This window comes from Crocodylus siamensis, chromosome 3 (genome assembly GCF_052110815.1).
Source record: "Crocodylus siamensis isolate JL-2025a chromosome 3, ASM5211081v1, whole genome shotgun sequence".
In the NCBI taxonomy this organism is placed as follows: domain Eukaryota; kingdom Metazoa; phylum Chordata; order Crocodylia; family Crocodylidae; genus Crocodylus; species Crocodylus siamensis.
This window is the reverse complement of record NC_143397.1, coordinates 59702192-59723187: the sequence shown is the minus strand read 5'-3', so window position 1 is coordinate 59723187 and position 20996 is coordinate 59702192. Positions and strand designations below refer to the sequence as shown.

The 20996-nt window shown below is 43.5% G+C and overlaps 1 protein-coding gene across 4 annotated transcripts in view; it reads right to left on the bottom strand.

The window, feature by feature from the left end:
- The window catches only part of CAMK4 (calcium/calmodulin dependent protein kinase IV), a 338512-nt gene that overhangs the window by 155070 nt on the left and 162446 nt on the right, over positions 1-20996 (bottom strand). For all 4 annotated transcript variants that reach the window (XM_090038364.1, XM_090038366.1, XM_090038365.1 and 1 more), the window contains one exon: positions 1572-1644. In XM_090038364.1, the coding sequence (XP_089894490.1) occupies positions 1572-1644 (73 nt within the window). The remainder of the gene's footprint in view (positions 1-1571; positions 1645-20996) is intronic.

Sequence of the window (20996 nt, the reverse complement as noted above, 5' to 3'; positions counted from 1 at the left end):
CCCCTACCAGGCCTCTCACAGGGTATCAGTGATACAACAAGCAAAATGCAAAACGAGTAGATACAGTTGACTGTTTGGTTTTTTTTGCTTACCACCATCAAAACTATCCCCCATGGGGATCTCTCTGTCCTGCCAATATCTCAACATCCAACACAGTTCCAGACAACAATTCCAACTCCTGGACACCCATGGACCATCACAGCGCTTGGTGAAGCATCATGGATTCAGGGAAGAAATCCAGCCAGTTGGTAGAGGTCACATCAAACAAAAAATAAGCATGAGGGAAAAAAGTGCTACTGGGATCTTCCTTTGGGCAGGAGTCAAAGGAGGAAAACTTATAGTTGTGATGTAACATAGGAACTTTCTCTTTAACCTTTAATTCACTGTTTTACTAAAGTTGGTTGCTTTGCCTTTTTGTTATAAACACTATCGCGCTTATAAAGGGGAACCTTATTTCCACCGAGCAATTAGCCAGCTACCCAATTGTTGGGAAGGCCAGCCCTCTTTCTCTTTCTCCCTTTCCTACTTGAACCCTGAAACAACTGTGAGCTTAAGCAGAGACTGCAGTGATCTCACTATTATCATTACCCACACATTCTTCTGTGAAGCCAGATATAAAGTCTAATAAGGTATTAGTTTAAATAATGTTCTTGAACTCAGTACTGCCCAGTTCAGTAATACAAATTTTATGTAGACCGTGCTCCTAGATTTTTTTTTCAGTATGTGAAAGCATTAATGAAAATTGAAATTTTAAAGGTATGCAGTATAAGGGGAAGAGGGATATATTTTAGGGCCCAGTTGATGAAGTTACTTGAAATTTGCATCATAGCTTAGGCTCTGATACTCCCTAAACACCTGCTTTAGACTACTTTATGGACAGGCAGTTTGCAGTCTTGAAAATTCATTTTTAACTAGACATGCTGATGCAATCTATACTAATCACTTTTTCACACCATAATTACATTGGATGCATTGTCTCTTTTGAGGACTCCTTTAAGGTTGTGCATGATTTGCTTAAAGGCTCTTACATACGTGTTAGAATAGGTGAAGGGTCACTCTCAGGCAGTGACTGCAAATTAAGCAAGAGGTCTTTTTTGTAATCTTTCTGCAGAAACTCTGACTGAAGTATCTCTAATATATTATGCAACCTGGCAGATTATTTTTTTCCCATTAGTCTCTGTTTTTAGTGGAAGGGCAATGTATCTTTCACATAAGACAAAATTCTGAAGAAATGACCCTGATGTAGTTTGCAAGTTCAATAAAAATGCCAGTGATCTTCTACCATTTTCAGGCATACACGAGGTTATAGGCTTTTGAGAATAGATAATGACAAAGAATATTCATTCAACTATAGCAGATGGACAGTAGCATGAAACAGACTAGTGTCACCCAAGGTCATTTCTGCCTTTTAAGGTATCAATACTTTTGAGGGATCGATAGAAAAATAATTACAGAACTAAATTCACACAGATCAGCTATAGTGAGATTCTGCTATTTCCACACCTGCATACTTAGTCCACACTGGTAAAAGATTATTATAAACTGAGCCTAATGTATTAGTTAATACTTACAGCCACTGCTTCCAGGATTTGTTTAACAGCATCTGCAGCATCTCGTTCACTGTAATATCCTTTTTCTACAATCCTACAAAGAAACCAGGAGAAGCTTCTCAGACTCAGTGAATTAAGGTATACATGCAATGTAGACAGATGTTTCATAAAAAAATTAACCAGAAAGTAAATCAACTTTGAAAATATCTGGGCAACTGTGATGCTCCCTGTAGAATAAAACATCCGGTTTCAAATGATTAAAGCTAGATTTACTCTGCTCTCCATTATCTGTGATACTTTAAGTTAAGATAAAAATATGTGTTTAAAATACCAGTTTGGTGCTGAAGAAATGGAATGATAGTGACTAGAGAAAAGACTGACAAATTATAAAAAGCTCAAATGAAACATATTTGCATGTTAAAGAATAATAAAATTAGGCCAATTAGACCTACTCAAATCAGCTAGGCAATATTTTGAAACCACTTTCCCATGTTTCAGTCATTCATTTCAAGATGGTGTGGCACAGTTTTGCATTGTTCCACTAATAGCTCACCCTTGCTGCCAAGAAGAATGTGCACTGGGACCTTCTGGAAGAATATAAATTAAACATATAAAACAGGGTGTGTTTACATGAGACATGTAATGTTCAGCGGATTAATTAGTTGTGCAGTAAACATAGTGTATGCCTCTAGTAAGCTGGAGTAAATGAATTAACTTTACAGCAGGATAGTACTTGTAAATACAAGTACTGTCCTGCTGCAGAGCTTTTTACTCTGCAGCAGTGCACCTGCAAATGCTGCCCTGGCTGTCTGGGGCATGAGGGCCCTAGCCAGCTAGCCCTGCTCTGAAGCACCTTTGTGCCCCAGCCCCTCCCTCTGCACCACACTGAGCCAGGTGGAGCAGCCCTGCATTGGCAGGCTGATCCCCCTCGCCCACTGCCAGCTGAGGTCTGCTCTGACCTAGCTCAATGTGCTGTGGTCCCAGCCACACGTTCAAACAGCATGCCCGGGAGCAATAAACTTCAGAATTTATTCATGAGCATTAACTGCATGTGTAGAAGCACCCACATAAACACAGTTGACAAGAATATTAAATGCCAATTTACAACTGTATCACTTATTTGTTTAATAAATATACTTCAAATTCAAATTTCAGTCAAAAGTACAGAATTCATATAAAACACATATTAATATAAAGAATACAATAATATATAAACAGTATGCCAAAGAAAAAATAGGATTATGACATTTAACCCTTATTATGGAAACAGAAAATTAGGGTTGGAAGGGACCTCAGGAGGTCATCTAATCCAGCCCCCTGCTCAAAGCAGGACCATCCCCAATGATCATTGGCAGCAAGGGCACACCACTGGCTCATATTCAACATATCATCCACTGTAACAGTCAGGTTTTTTTCTGCAGAACTGCTGCCCAGTAAGTCAGCCCCCAGCCTGTACTGGTGCATGGGACTGTTCTGTCCTAAGTGCAGGACTTTGTACTTGTCTTTGTTGAACCACATGAGATTTGTTTTGGCTCAATCCTCCAATTTGTCTAGGTCACTATGAATCCTAGTCCTACCCTCCAGCTTATCTACTACTCCCCCAAGTTTGGGTGTCATCTGCAAACTTGCTGAGGGTGCACTCTATGCCATCTTCCAGGTCATGGATGAAGACATTGAACAAAACTGGCCCCAGGAGCAACCCCTGGGGCACTCCACTTGATACCAGCTGCCAACTAGACACTGAGTCATTGATTACTATGCTCTAAGCCTGATGTTCAGGCAGTTTTCTATCCACCTTACAGTCCATTCATTCAGCCCATACGTACTGAGCTTGCTTGGGACAATTTTGTGGGAGATAGCGTCAAAAGCCTTGCTAAAATCAAGGTACAACACATCCACTGGTTTCCCCACATCCACAGAGCCAGTCATCTCATCATAGAAAGCAATCAGGTTGGTTAGGCATGACTTGCCCCTGGTGAATCCATGCAGACTATTCCTAATTACTTTCTTTTCCTCCTCCAAGTGCTTAGAAATGGTTCCTTAAGTATCATCTCCATGAGTTTTCCAGGCACTGAGATGAAGCTGATTGGTCTGTAGTTCCCTGGATCCTCCTTTTCCCTTTCTCAAATATGGGCACTATGTTTGCCCTTTTCCAATCATTTGGGACCTCTCCTGATCATCATGAGTTTTCAAAGATGATGGTCAATGGCTCTACAACCACATCAGCCAACTCCCTAAGCATCGGGTGCAACCCATCTGGCCTCATGGATTTGTATATGTCCAGCTTTTCTAAGTAGTCCCTAACCTGTTCTTTCACCACCAAGGGCCGCTCACCTCCTCCCCAAACTGTGCTGATGCAGTAGTCTGGGAGCTGACCTTGCCTGTGAAGACTGAGGCAAAAAAGGCATTGAGAACTTCAGCCTTTTCTGCTCCTCCTCCATTCAGTAATGAACCCACACTTTCCCTGATCTTCCTCTTCCCACCAACATACCTGTAGAAAACCTTCCTGTTATCCTTCACATTCCTTGCTAGCTGCAACTCCAACTGTGCTTTGGCTTTCCTGATTCATCCATGCATGCCCTAACAATGCTCTTATATTCTTCCCTAATTATTTGTCCAAGTTTCCACTTCTTATAACCTTCCTTCTTGTGATTAAGTTTACTGAAGCATTCCCTGCTAAGCCAAACTGGTCTTCTGCTGTACTTGCTAGTTTTCCTGCACCTTAGGATAGTTTATTCCTGCACTCTCAGCAAAGCTTCTTTAAAGTACAGCCAGCTCTCCTGGACTCACTCTCCCCCTCAGACTGGCCTCCTAGAAGATCCTGCCCATGAGTTTCCTGAGTGAGCTGAAGTCTGCTTTTCTGAAGTCTGGGGTCCTTACTCTGCTGCTCTCTGTCCTTTCTTTTTCTTAGGATCCTGAACTCAATCATCTTGTGGCCACTGCTGCCCAAGTTGCCATCCACTACTACTTTTCCCACCAATTCATCCCTGTTTGTGAGCAGCAGATCCAGAAGAGCATGGCTCCTAGTTGGCCGCTCCAGCACTTGCACTAGGAAGTTGTCCCCAGTACTCTCCAACAACTTCCTGGATTACCTGTGTCCTACTGTATTGCCCTCCCTGCAGATGTCAGGGTGACTGAAGTCCTCCATGAGAACCTGGGCCTGTGACTGGGAAACTTCCACTAGCTGTTTGAAGAAAGCCTCATCCACCACTACGTATTAGTCTGGTAGTCTATAGCAGACCAACACCATGACATCGCCCTTGTTGTTCTCCCCTCTGACCCTAACCCAAAGACTCTCAACAGGCCTATCTTCAACTTCATACTGGAGATCTGAGCAATCATGTGGCTCTTTTACCTAAAGTGCAACTCCTCCTCCTTGTCTCCCCTGCCTGTCCTTCCTGAACAGATTGAACCCATCCATGATAGTGCTGCAGTCATGCAAGCTATTAGGGCTGTGAGAAGCTTCAGTTGCTGATTCGGTTCATTGGAGAGTCAGCCCGATTCAGTGGCCGAATCTCCAAATCCAAATCAAACCAGGAGATCCTTTAATTTCTCCAAATCTAATAGGAACCCTCCAAATTGATTCAGAGAGATTCAGAAAGATTCGATGATTTGGACATAGACACAGCTTTAAATGTTTTTTCTACATATTTCAAGGTACCAGGTGAATGCTGAGATGCTGGGTCAGATGGAGTGTCCCACAGGAGTACAGGGGGGTCCCCAGCGCACTTGGCAGCAAGCCTGGAAGTGGACCAGAAGCACTTCTGGTCCACTTCTGGGTCTGCTGGGGAGCACACTGGGGAGTCCCCCTGTGCCCCCTGGTTCAGTGACTGGTGCCTCCTGGATCTGGGGGCGGGGCATGCGGGGTGCCCCTGTGGCTGATCGTGTGCTTCGCGGTGGACCTGGAAGTGGATTGGTACTAAATCATGGGGTGAAGTGCACACTCCAGAGGGTAGGGAATGATTGCAGGCAGACCTGGACAGGTTAGAAAAGTGGCCAATACACAATAGTACACAATAGGATGCAGTACAACAAGGAAAAGTGCAGAGTGCTGCACCTAGGGTGCAAAAATATCCAGCACACCTACTGGCTGGGAAGTGACCCTCTCAGCAGCACAGAAGCAGAAAGGGATTTCAGAGTCAGAGTGGACTCCAAGATGAACATGAGTCGTCAGTGTGAGTCATCAGCAAAGCTAAGTGCGCTTTATCGTGCATCAGCAGATGCATGGCAAATAGAACCAAGAAGGTGATACTTCCCCTCTATGCAGCATTGGTCAGACTGCAGTTGGAGTACTGCATCCAGTTCTGGGTGCCATACTTCAAGAAGGTTGTTAATAGACTCGAGAGGGTCCAGAGGAGGGCCACTCATATGGTTAGGGGCTTATAGGACAAGCCCTATGAGGAGAGACTGAGGGACCTGGACCTCTTCAGCCTCCGCAAGATAAAGCTGAGAGGTGATCTTGTGACTACCTACAAATGCATTAGGGGGACACAGCAAGGGATCGGAGATGCTCTGTTCACCAGGGCACCTCTTGGGGTAACAAGGAACAATGGTCACAAACCGACAGAGAGCAGATTTAGGTTAGGTATCAGGAAAAACTTCATGGTAAGGGTAGCAAAAATTTGGAATAGGCTTCCAAGGGAGGTGGTGCTCTCCCCTACCTTGGGGGTCTTTAAGAGAAAGCTGGATAGGCATCTGGTTGTGGTCATCTGACCCTAAAACCCTTTCCTGCTTAAGCAGGGGTTCGGACTTGATAATCTATTGAGGTCCCTTTCAACCCTAGCATCTATGAATCTATGACTGTGTAGTTTTGCTAAGAGGTTAGACATTGGATTTGTATAGGATAGTTTGATATGAATGATCCTATGTTGGGCAGGGGGATGGACTAGCTGACCTCTAGACGTTCCTTCCAGCCCTACGTCTTTATGATTCTATGAAAAAGCCCATTATTGTGAACTCTTCCCAATTACATCACATCAGTATGACTGGACCTTCCACATTAATGAACAGGTGAGTGAACACTGGCTCTGTTTTGAATACTGTTGGTCTTTAATTGCAGTTCATTAGTTTTACTATGTACATGACAAGACACAGAGTAACGTGTAGGAAGGCAAAGTTGAACCAGTTTGGCTTTTTCCCTTAATTCAATAAGGCTGGCATGTTTTTTAATTTATCGTTATATGTTTCTACCTCAGAATCAATTTTCAGTCTACTCATTTTTGTTTAAATAGAGGCAACTTCATGCTCAGAAGTGATATTCACTTATCTATGAAACAGCAGAGGAGGCACAATAGAATAATGGCACTTGCTTCTTTTGGTAGAAAGAAAGACTCTCAAAGGAAATTTTACAATGAAATTTTAAAAAGCACTCCCTTAATTTACTAGAATGCAGCACTGAATTACTTGCAGGTGCAGTTTCCAAAACAATTGTTAAAAGTTATAGCTTTAAATAAATATGATTTACTTTCTCTGTTAGTGCTCTGCCTGCATGGTAATGCATATTCTAGATGCATTATTGTCATTTTCATGCATTTGTCTCTGATAAACCGTACATATTTTTCTAGTCATTAAATCTGTCCCACTGCAAGAGCTGTTTGTTTCTGAAGATCTGTTCTGTAGAACTAGAAAAATGAATTATTTATGAGAGAGCTGCAAGTGGCTGTCTGAAATTGTTATCAATATTAACATAGAAGGTACAAGTACATGTATACTATCATAGGCACAGTGCAGAAAAACAAAAATAAGAAATATCAAAGTTAAGGTTTGTGTTTGGGTGATGTGGCTGGGACTCTTCAGGAAAAAAAAGCAAGAAGCATGGATGTTTGTAGATGATAACTTTTATTGAACCAACTATATAGTAGGGAGGAGTATCAACAAGCTTTAGGGTACAAAGTACCCTTCCTTGCATCTGAGAAAATAGCAATCACATTGAGCTTAATAGCAAAACAGAACAAAGGCCTGTATAAAACTCTGTATGTATATGGAGTGGAAAAAAAAATGTTTTTCTATATATGTTCAAGGGTCCCTGTCCTTTATCTTTTGTTCTGTGATCATTCATTCATGTTATGCATAACTAGAGTTACATATACAGTGCAAACTCTCCATGCATTCCCATACCCCAGTATTATCTGCACTTTATACTCGAGCCTAGGAGCAAATGTGAGCCACACTTGCAAGCTTACCTAGAGGATATGCTGGAGATCACCTTTCTACTTACCCAATATTCACTTTTCCATCATCTTTTATTTTCCATCAAGTGCAGAGATGTTGATTTAAATAACAAATTGATATTGGTGAATGGGTTGCTCCACAGTAACACTCCTAATTTACCCTTTTGGTATAAGAGCACTGCCCCATGTAATAACTTAGCTGGATTGTCCTGGCTTATGGGCCACAGTCAACAATAATTTGTCTACTTCATTTGGCTATTCAATGGAAATAGGCCAAGGCAGCCGGTAAAATTTTCAAAGGTCCTTTTATTATCAACTTCCTATTTTGCAGGAATGAAAAGTTCCAAGGAATGTAAAAAAAAAAAAAAGAAATCTTTGGTGAAAACATCCCCAGTCCTTGTCCTTTTGGTGTGTAGGTTTGGTAGTCTATAGTTGCATATCACCTGCTGCTTAGGTCAGCATTGAGAGACTGAGGGACCTGAACCTGTTCAGCCTCAGCAAGAGGAGGTTGAGGGGGGACCTGGTGGCTGCCTACAAACTCATCAGGAGAGATCAACAGCAAATAGGTAGAGCCCTTTTCTCCCCAGCACCACCTGGGTTGATAAGGAACAATGGTAATAAGCTGATGGAGAATAGATTTAGGTTAGAGATCAGAAGGCAATATTTTACAGTTAGGGTGGCCAAAATCTGGAACCAACTTCCCAGGAAAGTGGTCCTTGCCCCCACCTTGGGCATATTCAAGAGGAGGTTGGATGATCACCTGTCTGGGGTCTTGTGAACCCAGCATTCATTCCTGCCTGTAGCAGGGGGTCAGGCTAGATGATCTGTTCAGGTCCCTCCTGACCCTAGCTACTATGAAACTATTTCATCAGTGAGCATTTCAGTCAGTAATTCTTCTCTGCTCCTGACAGATCATGCTTGTAAATTTTTCATGTAGCACTTGGATTTTAATTGAGCAATCAACTGACTTGTTAGGGCAAACCTTGCAGGTGCAGCACCTCTGCAACTTGCTATATCCCTCCATTTGTTGATATGCTATTCTGTCATCAGACTCCTAAAAATCCCCTGAACGTATTAATGGAACCTCACCCATTGGCTTGAAATGCCTCCTTTTTTTTCAATTTGGGAACATCCAATTTATGTCTTCAGTGGTTTGGTCAGCCTGAAAAGGAGATAGGACTCAGTGCTAATAGAGGTTGTGTTAGGATTCAAATATCTCAAACCCATCTCTCACACAACTACTTGTTAAATATTGTTTTTAAAAATGTAAGTCAAGTGATCTTACCATAATGTATCAACCTCTTCTTTTGATAAGTTTGCATAGCTAACTTCTAATCACAGATTTCACAGAATGATATATAAAGCCACACCTAGAAGGACAGAACCTGCACAATGTGGCCTTGGAATCACAGAAACGCTGGAAGGGAGCTCCAGAGGTCATATTATCTGACCCTCTGCTCAAGGCAGGATCATCCCTGACCAAACCATCCCAGTCAAAGGTTTATCTAACCTGCTGTCACAGCATGCTCCCCAGAGAGGTGCTTGCTTGGGACTCCTGAAAGCTGATCCACTTTATTGGTTGAAACACACATTGCCTGATGCAGGACAATGGGCAACATGTTCTCCTTTCCTGGGGATTCCCCATAACCCTTTCTGCCCTGTGCCTTCTTGCTGGGACCCATGCCAGGTCCCATAACACCCTGTACCTTAGAGGCATAGGTCAGCGAAGATCCCAGTGCAGAGCAGGATGGAAATGCTGGACCAGGGGAAATCCTGGCATCCTGTGCCTCCTCACCAAAACCCATGTTAACCCATGCCTTGACAGGAAGCACAGGTCATTGTGGGACCTGGCATGGGTCCCAGCATAGAGGCATGGGGCTGCATGGCTCCTGGTAGGGAAGCACAGTGTGTTGAGGGTTCCCTGGGTCCATGCCTCCATGCTAAGACCTGCATGGGCTTTCCCTGCTTAAGAAAATGCCAGGGCCGGTCTCCATAAGTGGGGAACCCCAATCCCCTCTTTCAGAGATATGACTGGGATTCCCCAGGGTGCATCTCTGTAAGTGGGAAAAGTCAGGCAGATGTTCCTAGGTCTTCAGGGGCACAACCTTGCATAGGAATTACTAGGGTATGCATGATTGAGTCCCGGGATCACCTGTCTGGGATGGCTGGAGAGTGCAGGCAGCTGCAGGCTGCCTGTATTTTCCCTCCACAGAGCAAACGGATGTCCATCTCAATAAAGCAACACTATTTTACATGATGCTGCTGCTTCCCATATTCAAATTTTTGGTAATTTCCACATAGTTTTTGTACACTTTACACCAGATTACAGGCTTCTGAAAGGCATTTAATTCTCACAAAAAACCAAAAGTATGGACCATTTAGTATCTCTAGTATAAGACTACTGAATTTGAAACTTGTGCTGGTTGAGTACATTGAGCTTTCCTCTCCCTCCACTCACAGAATCCCAAGGTTATACAAATTGATTTTACAGTTGCCTGTTGTAGGCATAGATTAAAAACAAAATCACTTTTTGGTAGTAGGTAGATAGTAGGTTATTTTAGGACAGTGACATCAAGAGAACCTCAGGATCTTCTATGATGTACAGTTGTAACATGGGCGACTGGTGCTTCCCGAGTCAGGGGGGAGGGGAGGGGCACCTGCAGGCACTGCTGTTGGCATCAGTGGTGGGGGCAGAGCTGGCAAGCTCCCACAGATGCTCCCAGCAGCAGTGGCAGTGGAGCTGGAGAACTCCTGCAGACACCGCTGTTGGCAGCAGTGGTAGGGCTGGAGCTGCTGAGCTCCTGCAGGTGCCAGCATCGGCGGTGGGGGCAGAGCCGGCAAGCTACTGCAGGCACTGCCATCAGCATCATAGGTGGGGCCGGAGCTGGCAAGCTCCCGCAGGTGCCATGATAGACAGCGGCCCTGTTGCAGGGCGGGGCACATATCCCCCTACATGTCACCTATGGTTTGTAGGTAGAAGGCTTGCAGAATTTAGATTAATAAAATGTCGTATTTAATATCATATCATCTCTTTCCCAGAAAAGAAACAGAAGAAATTCCATAAATACTACTTACATATCTCACCAATCCTTCAAGTAAATGCTTGAGAATGAACAATGGGTCTATGTTTCAAAGGTGCAAACTTGGCTATGTAAGATAAATAGTTAAACTGAATTCCAGATTCAAGAGACTTCCACAGAAAACACATGCTACCTAGCATTTAAATATAGAAACTAATAGCTCAGATGCCTGGTTTATATCAGTTCTTGACAACATTCACAAACAAAAATCTTCTCATTCAGTCAAGATCTGACTTTATAAAGTCTGTACTACAGATCAAAATAAACCAACAAAATGCACAAGGAAGCAAAGAGAAAGCCAATTTCTGTAGAGCTGATGTAATGTATTCCTTGTTTTCAACATTGTCTCAGAAGTGCCTGGAAGTAACTCCAAGGTACTTAAGATTCTTCTAATTAGTCTACACTACCCAAATGCCAGGTTTGGGCATGAAAAGAATGGACAAAACTTGTTTCTTCCCAGTGATTCTGGATGTGGCAGAAAGGCAGTGTTGATATAGATGCAGAATCTTCTGGACTGATGAGAACTTTTTACCTCTAAACTAAGTATGTTTGATCTGGAAATCAATGAGATGCCAGAGATATAGAGTTCCACAATGTGGTTTTTACAGTCACTTTTTAGTGTTGAACTGAACTTGAAATTATTGATACATCATTTTCCACACTAACTCTAGTTAATTAAAGCTTCTATTCAGGAAATAATGATGGGCATATTAGGGCAACAAATTGAAATGAGCATAGCATTAAAAATTGACTTATCCACTGAAGTAAGAAATAATGGGCTTTTTGGCTCAGTTACAACTGAAAAACCAAAATCCCTAATGAACAGCAAGACAAAGGGACAGATCTTTCACTGTGCCAAATGCAAAGACTTACTTCTATTGCTCCACTGCCTTGAACAGGGAGATGATTTCCTCAGGCTGTGGGACCTCCAACTGGCATGAAGTCTCACTCACTGGCCAAAGGCAATGTTTTGGGGCAGACCCAAATGATTTTGATTAGATCATCTCCAAGATACACAGGAATTTTCCTCTTCTCTATCACAACAGTTATCAAGATTAATGCCAGATAACTGGATCAGAGTTTAGTGTTACTGTGCAACAGAACAGTTTAATGGCAAGATGCAAATCGATGGCTATATTAAGACCTCCAAAAACATCAAGGTAGAAAAAAGGGCCCTCTTTTTTCTCAAACAAAAATGCAAGACTTTCAATAAAAGACAGCCTGCTCACTGAGATGCAGTGATCTTGGAAAAAAACACTTTATCCAGTTCCACTGTACTGCAATACCAAGGGGAAGAGATATCTCTTCTACTTGTAGACACGGATGTCTATTAGCTGCAAAAATGACAAATCCCTGATGCCTGATACTATTCAGCCTTGAAAGATTTTGAGATTGCTTGTGCTGTAGAAGAATCCTTCCCTGGATGACAGCTCCTTACCAAAGCTTGATCTGTCATCCCAAGAAGGCAGGCATGCAGATCACAGAACATTTTTTTCATACACAAACACCAACTGACAAGAAGGGAGGGAGTTGTATATTTTGAGAAATAAAGACTTTGCATGTTCTCAGGCAGTGGAGCAGAGGGAAGGTCCCTTTCTAACCCTTGGCATGGCTTCTCCATCTCCCCTGAAGAAATAATGACGTGATCACCAGCCAAAAACAAACCTGTTTCTCCTTTCTGGGTCTGACCAGTCAGAAGAGATTATTCCAGTCCTTGAGCTGTAGTTACTCCTGTGGCTTCTCCGTCTCCCACTGGGTAGAAGGAACTAAGTCGGAACTGGACCTGACTGGACCTGAATGCAGCATAAGCAATGGACAGCTCCTCCACGTACCCTGAGATCACTGAATTTCATTCTTGTTTTTTTACTGCAGTGAGTAAGCGTATGGTTTTAATTGTGAGAGATTTTATCATCTTTAACAGCTAACCTGGTTCCCCTCCCCCTCAATTGCTATTCTATTCTTTACTTCCCTGTTTTAATCTTAACACCACTAGCTCCTTTTTTCTACCTCTGATCCACTCTAAAACGTGAATTTATGCCTAATGCTCATTTTATGGTTCTCTCATCTCAGACTGATTAGTGAAAATTAAATTTTATGCTAATCAGCCCAGATCTTGTTTTTCTTTAAAGAAATCTTTGTGTTCTGTCTCTAAACTATTATTTAACATTTACTGTTGTAATGGCTATTCCTTCCCACTCTGCATATCAGTTGTAGGTGAAATGGGAGCATATAATTTACTTGCAAAAGGCCTTATATATTATACACACAATGAGTATAAAAATACCTGCTAAAAGTATGTAAAAATTTTTCCTTGCAAATAGAGGCAAAATAATTTTAATCTCAGTTTTTATTATTTAGTTTGTTCAAAGTCCTCTTTCTCTCGTTCACTCTCCATCTAACTACAGTTTTTCATTACAGATCATCATCAAGAATCTTAATTGGTTCTACTTCCCATTCCATTTTCAATGTGCATTGATTAAACCTTTTCATCCATGAGTTGCTAATCTCAGGAAAATGAGACTGGAAGAAGCCAATTGCTTCAACTGTTTACCTAAAGACTCCCCAACTATCCACTTCAAACCCTCACCAGCAACTATAAGAAACAATATGTGAAACACTAAAAAACACCCTACAACATGGCACCAGTAAAAGCAGGGCAAATGAGGACATTCCCAAAGTCCTAACACTGTGAAGACAGAGAAACAGTTGATGAAAATATGCTTACACACTTCCAGCCTTCAATATGGTGCTTGGGGCTGTGCGGATGGGTGGGAAGGCAACTGGAAGCAGGGCCAGACTCTCTTTTCCCTTTGGGGCAGGGCTGGGACTTGGGTGGTCCCTCCCAAGTTCCTTTTACTTTCGGGCATAAGGCTTGGAGCTTGGAGCTTGGGGTGGTGGCAGTGCAGGTCCCTGGGATTGTAGAGACTATGGCAAGGGCGCAGATGGAAATGGTTAGATTTGAGCCGACAGTCACCTCCTAGTTAAGGAGGTATGAACCAGGCTAGAGTCCAGTTCACCCAGAAAAGATGAGCCTCAGGGCCAAGGCAAGCCCAGAGCAGCAACAGCTCACTTTGTGCACTGGAGCGACTGGCCAGGCTCTGCCCACACAGAGGCAGAGGCCCTGTCAGCAGGGCAATGGCCTGTTTGTGCAGGACTGGGCGATGCAAAGGGTGGGCAGCGAGGTGAAGGATAGGCGCTGCACCTGCTAGGGAGCATGTCCCACAGAAAGGAAAAGCCAGGGGACTGGCAAAAGGCTCATCTGGAGCTGGTTGGCAGAGTGCCCTGAGATACACGTGGCGATCCTCTGTACCCCACTTGCCCCTCTCTCCTCCCCTCCCCCTCACCTGTGCCACAGTCCCTTCCCCTCTCCTCCCCACTTCCTCCAGAGTCCCCTCACCTACTCCACAACTGTCTCCCCTCCGGCCTGCTCCTGAATGCTCTCCATCACCATTTGTCCCCATGCCCATGGCCAAGCCACCCGTGGCTTCATCCTGCTCCCTGCTCCTTGCCTAGGACCTACACGGAGCTGTGTGAGCTGGTCTCATGGGCTAGAGACAGAAGTTACATATAAACCAGTTTAAATGATCAGAAACTGCTTTAAACCTGTAACAGAATAGAGGTTCAGTGACATCAACCAGTTTCAAAATGGCTGAAACTGTTTTAAGATAAACCTGGTTGAATATAGAATCAATGAGTCAGAAGGGACCTAGACAGATCATCTAGTCCAACCCCCTGCCATGTCTGATATAGTATCAGACTTAGCTGATTTAGGTCAAACTGGTTTATGGAACTTCTGTCCCAGACCCCTTCCTGGTTCAAGTTAAATCATAGTCCCCCAGCATCCCAGCAGTTTGCAGCCCTGGGCTGGGCTGGGCATGCTGCCTGCTCCAGAGAGCAGTGCTGGCTCCACCCCTCCTCTGCTCCCTAGCCAGAGCAGTGAGGGCTGGCTCACTGCTCCCCAGAAGCAAACCTCTGCTGTGGTCCAGGGACAGGGAGTGGGGTTAAACTTCCCTTCCTCCTAGTATGGAGTTGCCCTGTCCTGCTTACTTAGTGCTGGCAGTGACTGTGGACTACAAATCCCAGAGGCACCTGGAAGGAGGAAGAGGAAGTGATGAGTAACCCTGCAGAGTCCTACTGCTGTGAGTCTGACTGCAAATCCCAGAGACCTCAGGGGCAGCAGTCCAGACTCACAGCAGTAGGACTCTTTCCTGTGAGTGCAGAGGAAGTGAACACACAGCCCATGTTGGCTACATGCTAGAGAGCCATGCTGTAGCTCCTCCCCCTGCTCCCGCCCCCACTCCCGGCTTCTGGCTTGAGCCACTGCAAGCACGTGGCTGCATTTCCTGAATCAATAATGAATGTCTGTTATTTTGCTTATTGGTTCAATCTTTGCACCTTAGACTAACCTGCAAGACTGAATCTATTCAGCCTTGGGCTTTTTGACTGTCTGTACTTAGCCATGCTGCCTGGCTGCCACATGCATGTGTGTACGCACGCGTGCATGTAGCACTTCTTGCCTGATCACCCTCCTTCCACTCCCCTGAGGTCCTTGCAGGCTGGAACTCTGCCAGTCTGCAAAGGGAAACCCACCATTTCCCTTTTTTTCCTATAAAGGAGACAATCCACATTTTTCTCCTTAATATGAGAAAATCCACATTTTACCATGGTTTTCCATGGTGAAAGGAAAGCCCAGATCTCTGGGCATAAGCTATATTGACCCCCACAGTCACCCAGAAGGCACAAAGGTAGCAGAGAATCCCCTGGACTGTGCCTTGTGTGTTGCACCCACCAGATGCTGCAAAAAACTGGTTACAAGTCAAATGGATTTCATTTGACTAGATATCTTGTTTATACAGAAATTTAGCATTAACAATTTATGGGAAAATTACAACTCTCAATTTTCAATGAAGCAGCAAAAAAGGATACTGTTAATATTGGGTAAACTTTTTATGTATTAATTTTTTTGGACTCCATAGCTCACATGTGATATTTCAATGATTTTTCCTTACACTTTTCTACATTCCTATAGCTTTTTTATAGACTAGGAAAATCCTTTCAGCTAAATTGGGAGTTATAAATTAAAAATGGCTTCCTAAATTTGGGTTCTTCAATATTTATTAAGCCACTTAAATAAGTTACCTGATTTTCAAACGTGGTGAGACCCTAACAGCTCACAATGAAATCAAAGCGTGCAGACGGGTGCTCAGTATTTTCAAAAAAAGTAAGACTTGATTTCTGTGGGAGTTAGACCTATGTTGCAAAGATGGGCCCAAGTTCTTGGTCAGAGGTAAGTAAGGATGCTGCTGGAGAGCACCGGAAGTTGCAATTTTCACAGCGCTGCTTATGAAACTAAAGCGCTTTTTTCTTCTACATTGATTTCAGCTACTTTGAGTATGTTTCCCTTCTCCTAAAGAACCACTATACTATATACTGCTTTGTCCTGACTATAATTTGCTAATGATTCCTATGAAGCTGTAGAGACAGAAATCAAAGGTGAAGTAAAAGGGCCTATAAATGAAATGTTGCACAGCCTTCTTCAGAAGGACTAAGAAACAGTCAAATTTTAATATTTTATCAGTTGACACTTAGCTTGTAGCACTAAGGCAGCCAAATACTCAGAAGAAACTCCTCTGTGAATGCAGAAGTGTTTTGTTTTGTTTTGTTGGCCAAGCAGTATTCCACTGGTGCCAACTGTGCTGCTGGTTGACTTGCTTCTTCATTTACAAAGCTATGCATATGTTTTGCTGCCTAATGTTTCAGCTATTTTAAAATGCAAGAAAATGAAACTTGGTGAACTAGCTGCACTGTTCTACAGAATAATTCACAGGGATTATTTTATCTGATTGGGGCTGTTTGTTGTTTTGAAAAAAATATTTTTAAATTAGATGTTACTGTAAGTCTAATGAAAGACTGACTACTTTCTACCTCAGTCTTTTGGTGGCCACAGTCTCTGCTCCTTGTATGAGGAGTTTCTTTTTTACTTCTCAGTGTATTGCCATTGCTCCCTCAACCTCTCTGGGCCTTCTGTGCAGCCTGTTGCCAGGAACGTGTCTCCTCCTACTCAGAGTTCTCCGGCAGTACCCCTTGGCCTGGAAGGTCTTACTTCTTCAGCTACCCAGACTGATTTGTCTCCCTTTCTCACTTGCTGTCTTTACAGTCCAAGAAAGGGGCTGGAGTTGGAAATAGTGGAGCTATGAAATATTAAAGATCCATCTACCAGTGCTACCATGGTGACTCACTGTGCACCCTTCAAATTGGATTTCCCAACTCCTTCACAAGGATCCCATTGCGTTCTTAATTTCTATGAAACAGGAACAAGAACGTGTCTGAAAGACTTCAGGATGTCCCCAGACATTCTTTGTCCACAACACGCTTCTATTCAATTAGCAATCTCAGCATCACTGCAAACGGGAGCCCTTCAAAACCCCCATATGTTTTTTTGTGAAAGCTCTACAAAATGAAAGTTCTACAATAGGGGGGTGATCTGATGAAGAAGGGGTGATATTAGCCCAAATCTACACTTAACAATATCTTGGGGGGGGTGGCCATGGGAAAGCCGTGTCCCAGATCCTGGGGCTGCCCTGATCCCCATCCTGGGGAGTTCCCTGGGTTTCCTGCCTGCTTCTGCCAGCAGTCACATGATTGCAATCTAAGGCAGTGGTGCTCGAACTTCTGGCCCTGTGAGCCGGATTAGTGGTGTGGGGTCAGTCCACAGGATGGATTCTGTGTGAAGTCAACACAGAGTTGGTTCAGGGGTGCAATTCTGCTATTTGCTAGACCGATCCTGAGCATCCAAATCCTGCTGTGCACTGGACTGACCCTATGCCTAGACTGGCCACATGCTGAACCAAACCTGTATGCCTAGATCCAGCTGTGTGCCAGCCTGACATCATGCATTTGGATCTAGCTACATACTGGGATGATCTGGCATGCAAAACCATGTTATTTGCTCTGAGCAACTCCCCAGGAATCCAGGGGGTGCATTCCTTTGGCAGCAAGGGAGTGGAAATGAATGCTGCTATCATTTCCCACCAGCTCCTCAGGGAGCTAGATGACATAGCTTCCTGGGCTGGATTTGGCCCATGGGCTTGGGTTTGAGCACCCCGACCTAAGCTTTTTGGGATCGGGCATAAAACTCCTCAGAGCCCAACAGTGTGATTATATTAATGACTGTGCCAGTGACCTTTGAGTTTGGGAAGTGGATGCAAGTTGCTCCTAAGTAGTATAAACAGGATGGCCTAGTTAGTAGTGGTAGTAAAATAATGGGATAGCTAGCAAGAAAAGTTGCTGTATGTGCATTCAGGCCAAACATTACAATAATGACATGGCTGATCTGAAACCATGTGGCTGAGCATGAGCCTGGATGACTTATGTGACAGCTGACTGAAAGAAGGCATAGGAATAAGTATTGTACAGAATACAGCTTTCTTACATAGTTCAGGCAGGAACTAATATTAACATGGATATGTTTCTAAGTTTAGTCTATATGTAATAAATATAGTCAAAGAAATATTACAAAATCATATGCTAAAAATCACACATTTTAACATTTGTGAAAGATCATTTAAAAGCATCCCAAAGGTTCACAGTCAGTTCAGTAAGTGGGGAAAGAGGGAAGACTTGGATTTATTTTTGTTTTCAAGTCTCCTGTATTTTTCAATGTGACTGCTCCAGTCATAACCTGGAGTCTCTCTGTGCCTTAACCCTCCATCTGTTAGATGGGAAAATAGATATGGTTAACAGTTCTCGGATGCTATTCCGATAGAAGCTATATATGTACAGAAGACAGAAGGTCAAAGTCTCTTAAAGATAGGTCAGCACATTCCCTTTATATAAGAGAGCTACAAAACACTGGAAAAAAATGGGAAGCAAAGAATGAAGAAATAGCCAGAGCGACAAAGAAAGGAGGTGATGTGGGAAGATGAGGTAAGAGCTTGTGGGTGAAAATGTCAGGGACAAAGAATGCAAGGAAAGTGGATTGAGATGCGGGGAAAAGGAAGGAAAGGCAGATAAAGATTTGAGGAAGATGAAAAAGGATGAGAAGAGAAGTTTGCCTTTAAGTAGGAGTCCAAATTTCCATCTCAAAACGACCTGTAGGAGGCTAATGTTATTCCAACCCAAAGTGCAAATGCTCTTCCTACTTCTTCAGCATAGTTAAAGGGAGAAGGAACAGCTAATGAGAAACTGTTCATATGAGTGCTGTAGGCTGCATATTTTTGTTAAATTATTTTTGCGCTTATGCTGAAGAGCAGAATCACTTTCCTTTTGCTAGAAATAACTGCTGCAAATTAGCTTTCAATGACTTTTCAAATCACCAATAACATGAAAATTTACTGCAACTATTTCCAGTTCTGTAGTGTATAATGGGAGGTGGAGCACTTCATGCTGAAGAGCTACATAATATTGGTACTCATCACTTATATCACACGGGAGTCCGAGGATTCTAGTAATCGGTGAAGCACCTTTGCTTTACTTAGTAATATTGTTGATATAGCTAGGCAGTAGGTAGAGCTGAATGTCTGGACCATGGGTAAAGTTACACTTTACATTTAGACCATACTAATTCTGTGGAATGATAAGTAGTGTTAAAGTTAGAATGTGCTGTGAGCAGTCACATGTTAAGGGTTAATACCATTTTTGTGTTGCACAGCTCTGACTTGCCACTAAAGGGCTAGTGAGAAGGGACATAGCCAGGAGCCAGGAAATGGGAGCTGTATCCTTGCTCTGCAGGAAGGAGTTGGAAATGGTGCATGCTGGTATGCTGGAGGACTCCTTTTATCTCTGTGGAGCAGACTGAAGTTGCCCTAGCATGAGCTAGGCAGCAGGTCCCAGAGTTAACTCTTACCTGAGTTGGCATAATTTTGAGACACTCAGAGGGCACTTAATATGAGTTAATGAGCTTTAATGTGTGGATGCTCACATTTAAGTGTCCTTAGTATGGTCTAAGTGTAATGTGTGACAGCTTCCCAAGGAAAATCTTAACAGGGCCCAATTTTGAGAAAGCAATCACAGTCCATATGAAAAGGTTTCACTCAGCTAAGTCCCATAATGCTGGAAACAAGTCCCAGACAGCCTGAAAAACAGCTACATAGAGGTACTGCAAGGTATGGAAGTGTGCCAGATACCACTGTCAGCTCCCCTACTACTTCGCTGTTTACAAGCCAAACAACCTTTTCTTAGACATAATCATGTTTTCCTTTTCCACGATGACCTACAGATGTTTCCCTTATGGATAATAAATGTTAGAGTAAGTATAAAGCTGATGCGTATAAGCCTAGTGCTACTGTTAGGTGACAGAGAAGGTCCTGCATGGTTTATCATTGTCTCAAGTCTAGTTCCTAATAGCATAGCAGCAGCTAAACAATATCAGAATATAGCATGTGTATGCAAATAAATGCACAATTTTCTTTTTTCATTTGAAGGAATATGGAAAGAGTTGGTGTCACAGGGATAGGTCCCAGAGGTGGCCATGATGCCCTCTGGTGGCCTCATGAATCCTGCCCTACTCTGGCTCTCTGTGTATCTGTCCTCTTCATTTTTGCTCACCACCCCTTGCTGGAAATATTGTTTAGAATAAGGGAGGCTGCCCCAGAGTCCTAGACTGAGTCTTACTCAGCCTTCACCTTTGCAGGTCTGTCACTGATCCCATGGATCTTAATCAGTTCCCATATCACATAAGCCTTCCTGGCTGATATCTGTCCACCCCCTGGTCACCTGTTGTCTTATGGGCTATTCATGACTTCCAATCCTCCCCTGCTATAGCTGTTTCTGTGCCTCAAAGGGGTTACAAATCAATAACCTTGGTGGGCACTTGCATCATGCTATCTCAGGCCTTTTACCCTTGTTGGTGCCTCGGCCTTCATGGCCTCCACCTCTTTCCTGTATCTGGCCCCTTTCTGCCTTGACCCACTGCACCAAGCCAGGCTTCTGGTTCCAGCCCTGTCAATTATCAGTCTCTCTGGGCCTCTGGCCCTTGTGCCTCTCACTCTGGGGCCATGGTCCTACAATCCAACCTTCTGGGATGATCTTGCCCTTCCTGGAGTTATGGGTCTTTGGTCTGGGCCCTCACCCCTCCTGACCTATGGGTTCCTGACGCTGGGTCTCACCCCTCCTGGGTTATGGGTCCCTGACCCTGGTTTTTGCCCTGCTCGGACATTGAGCCCTGGCCCTTTCTCCACTACTCTCAGTATTTGCCT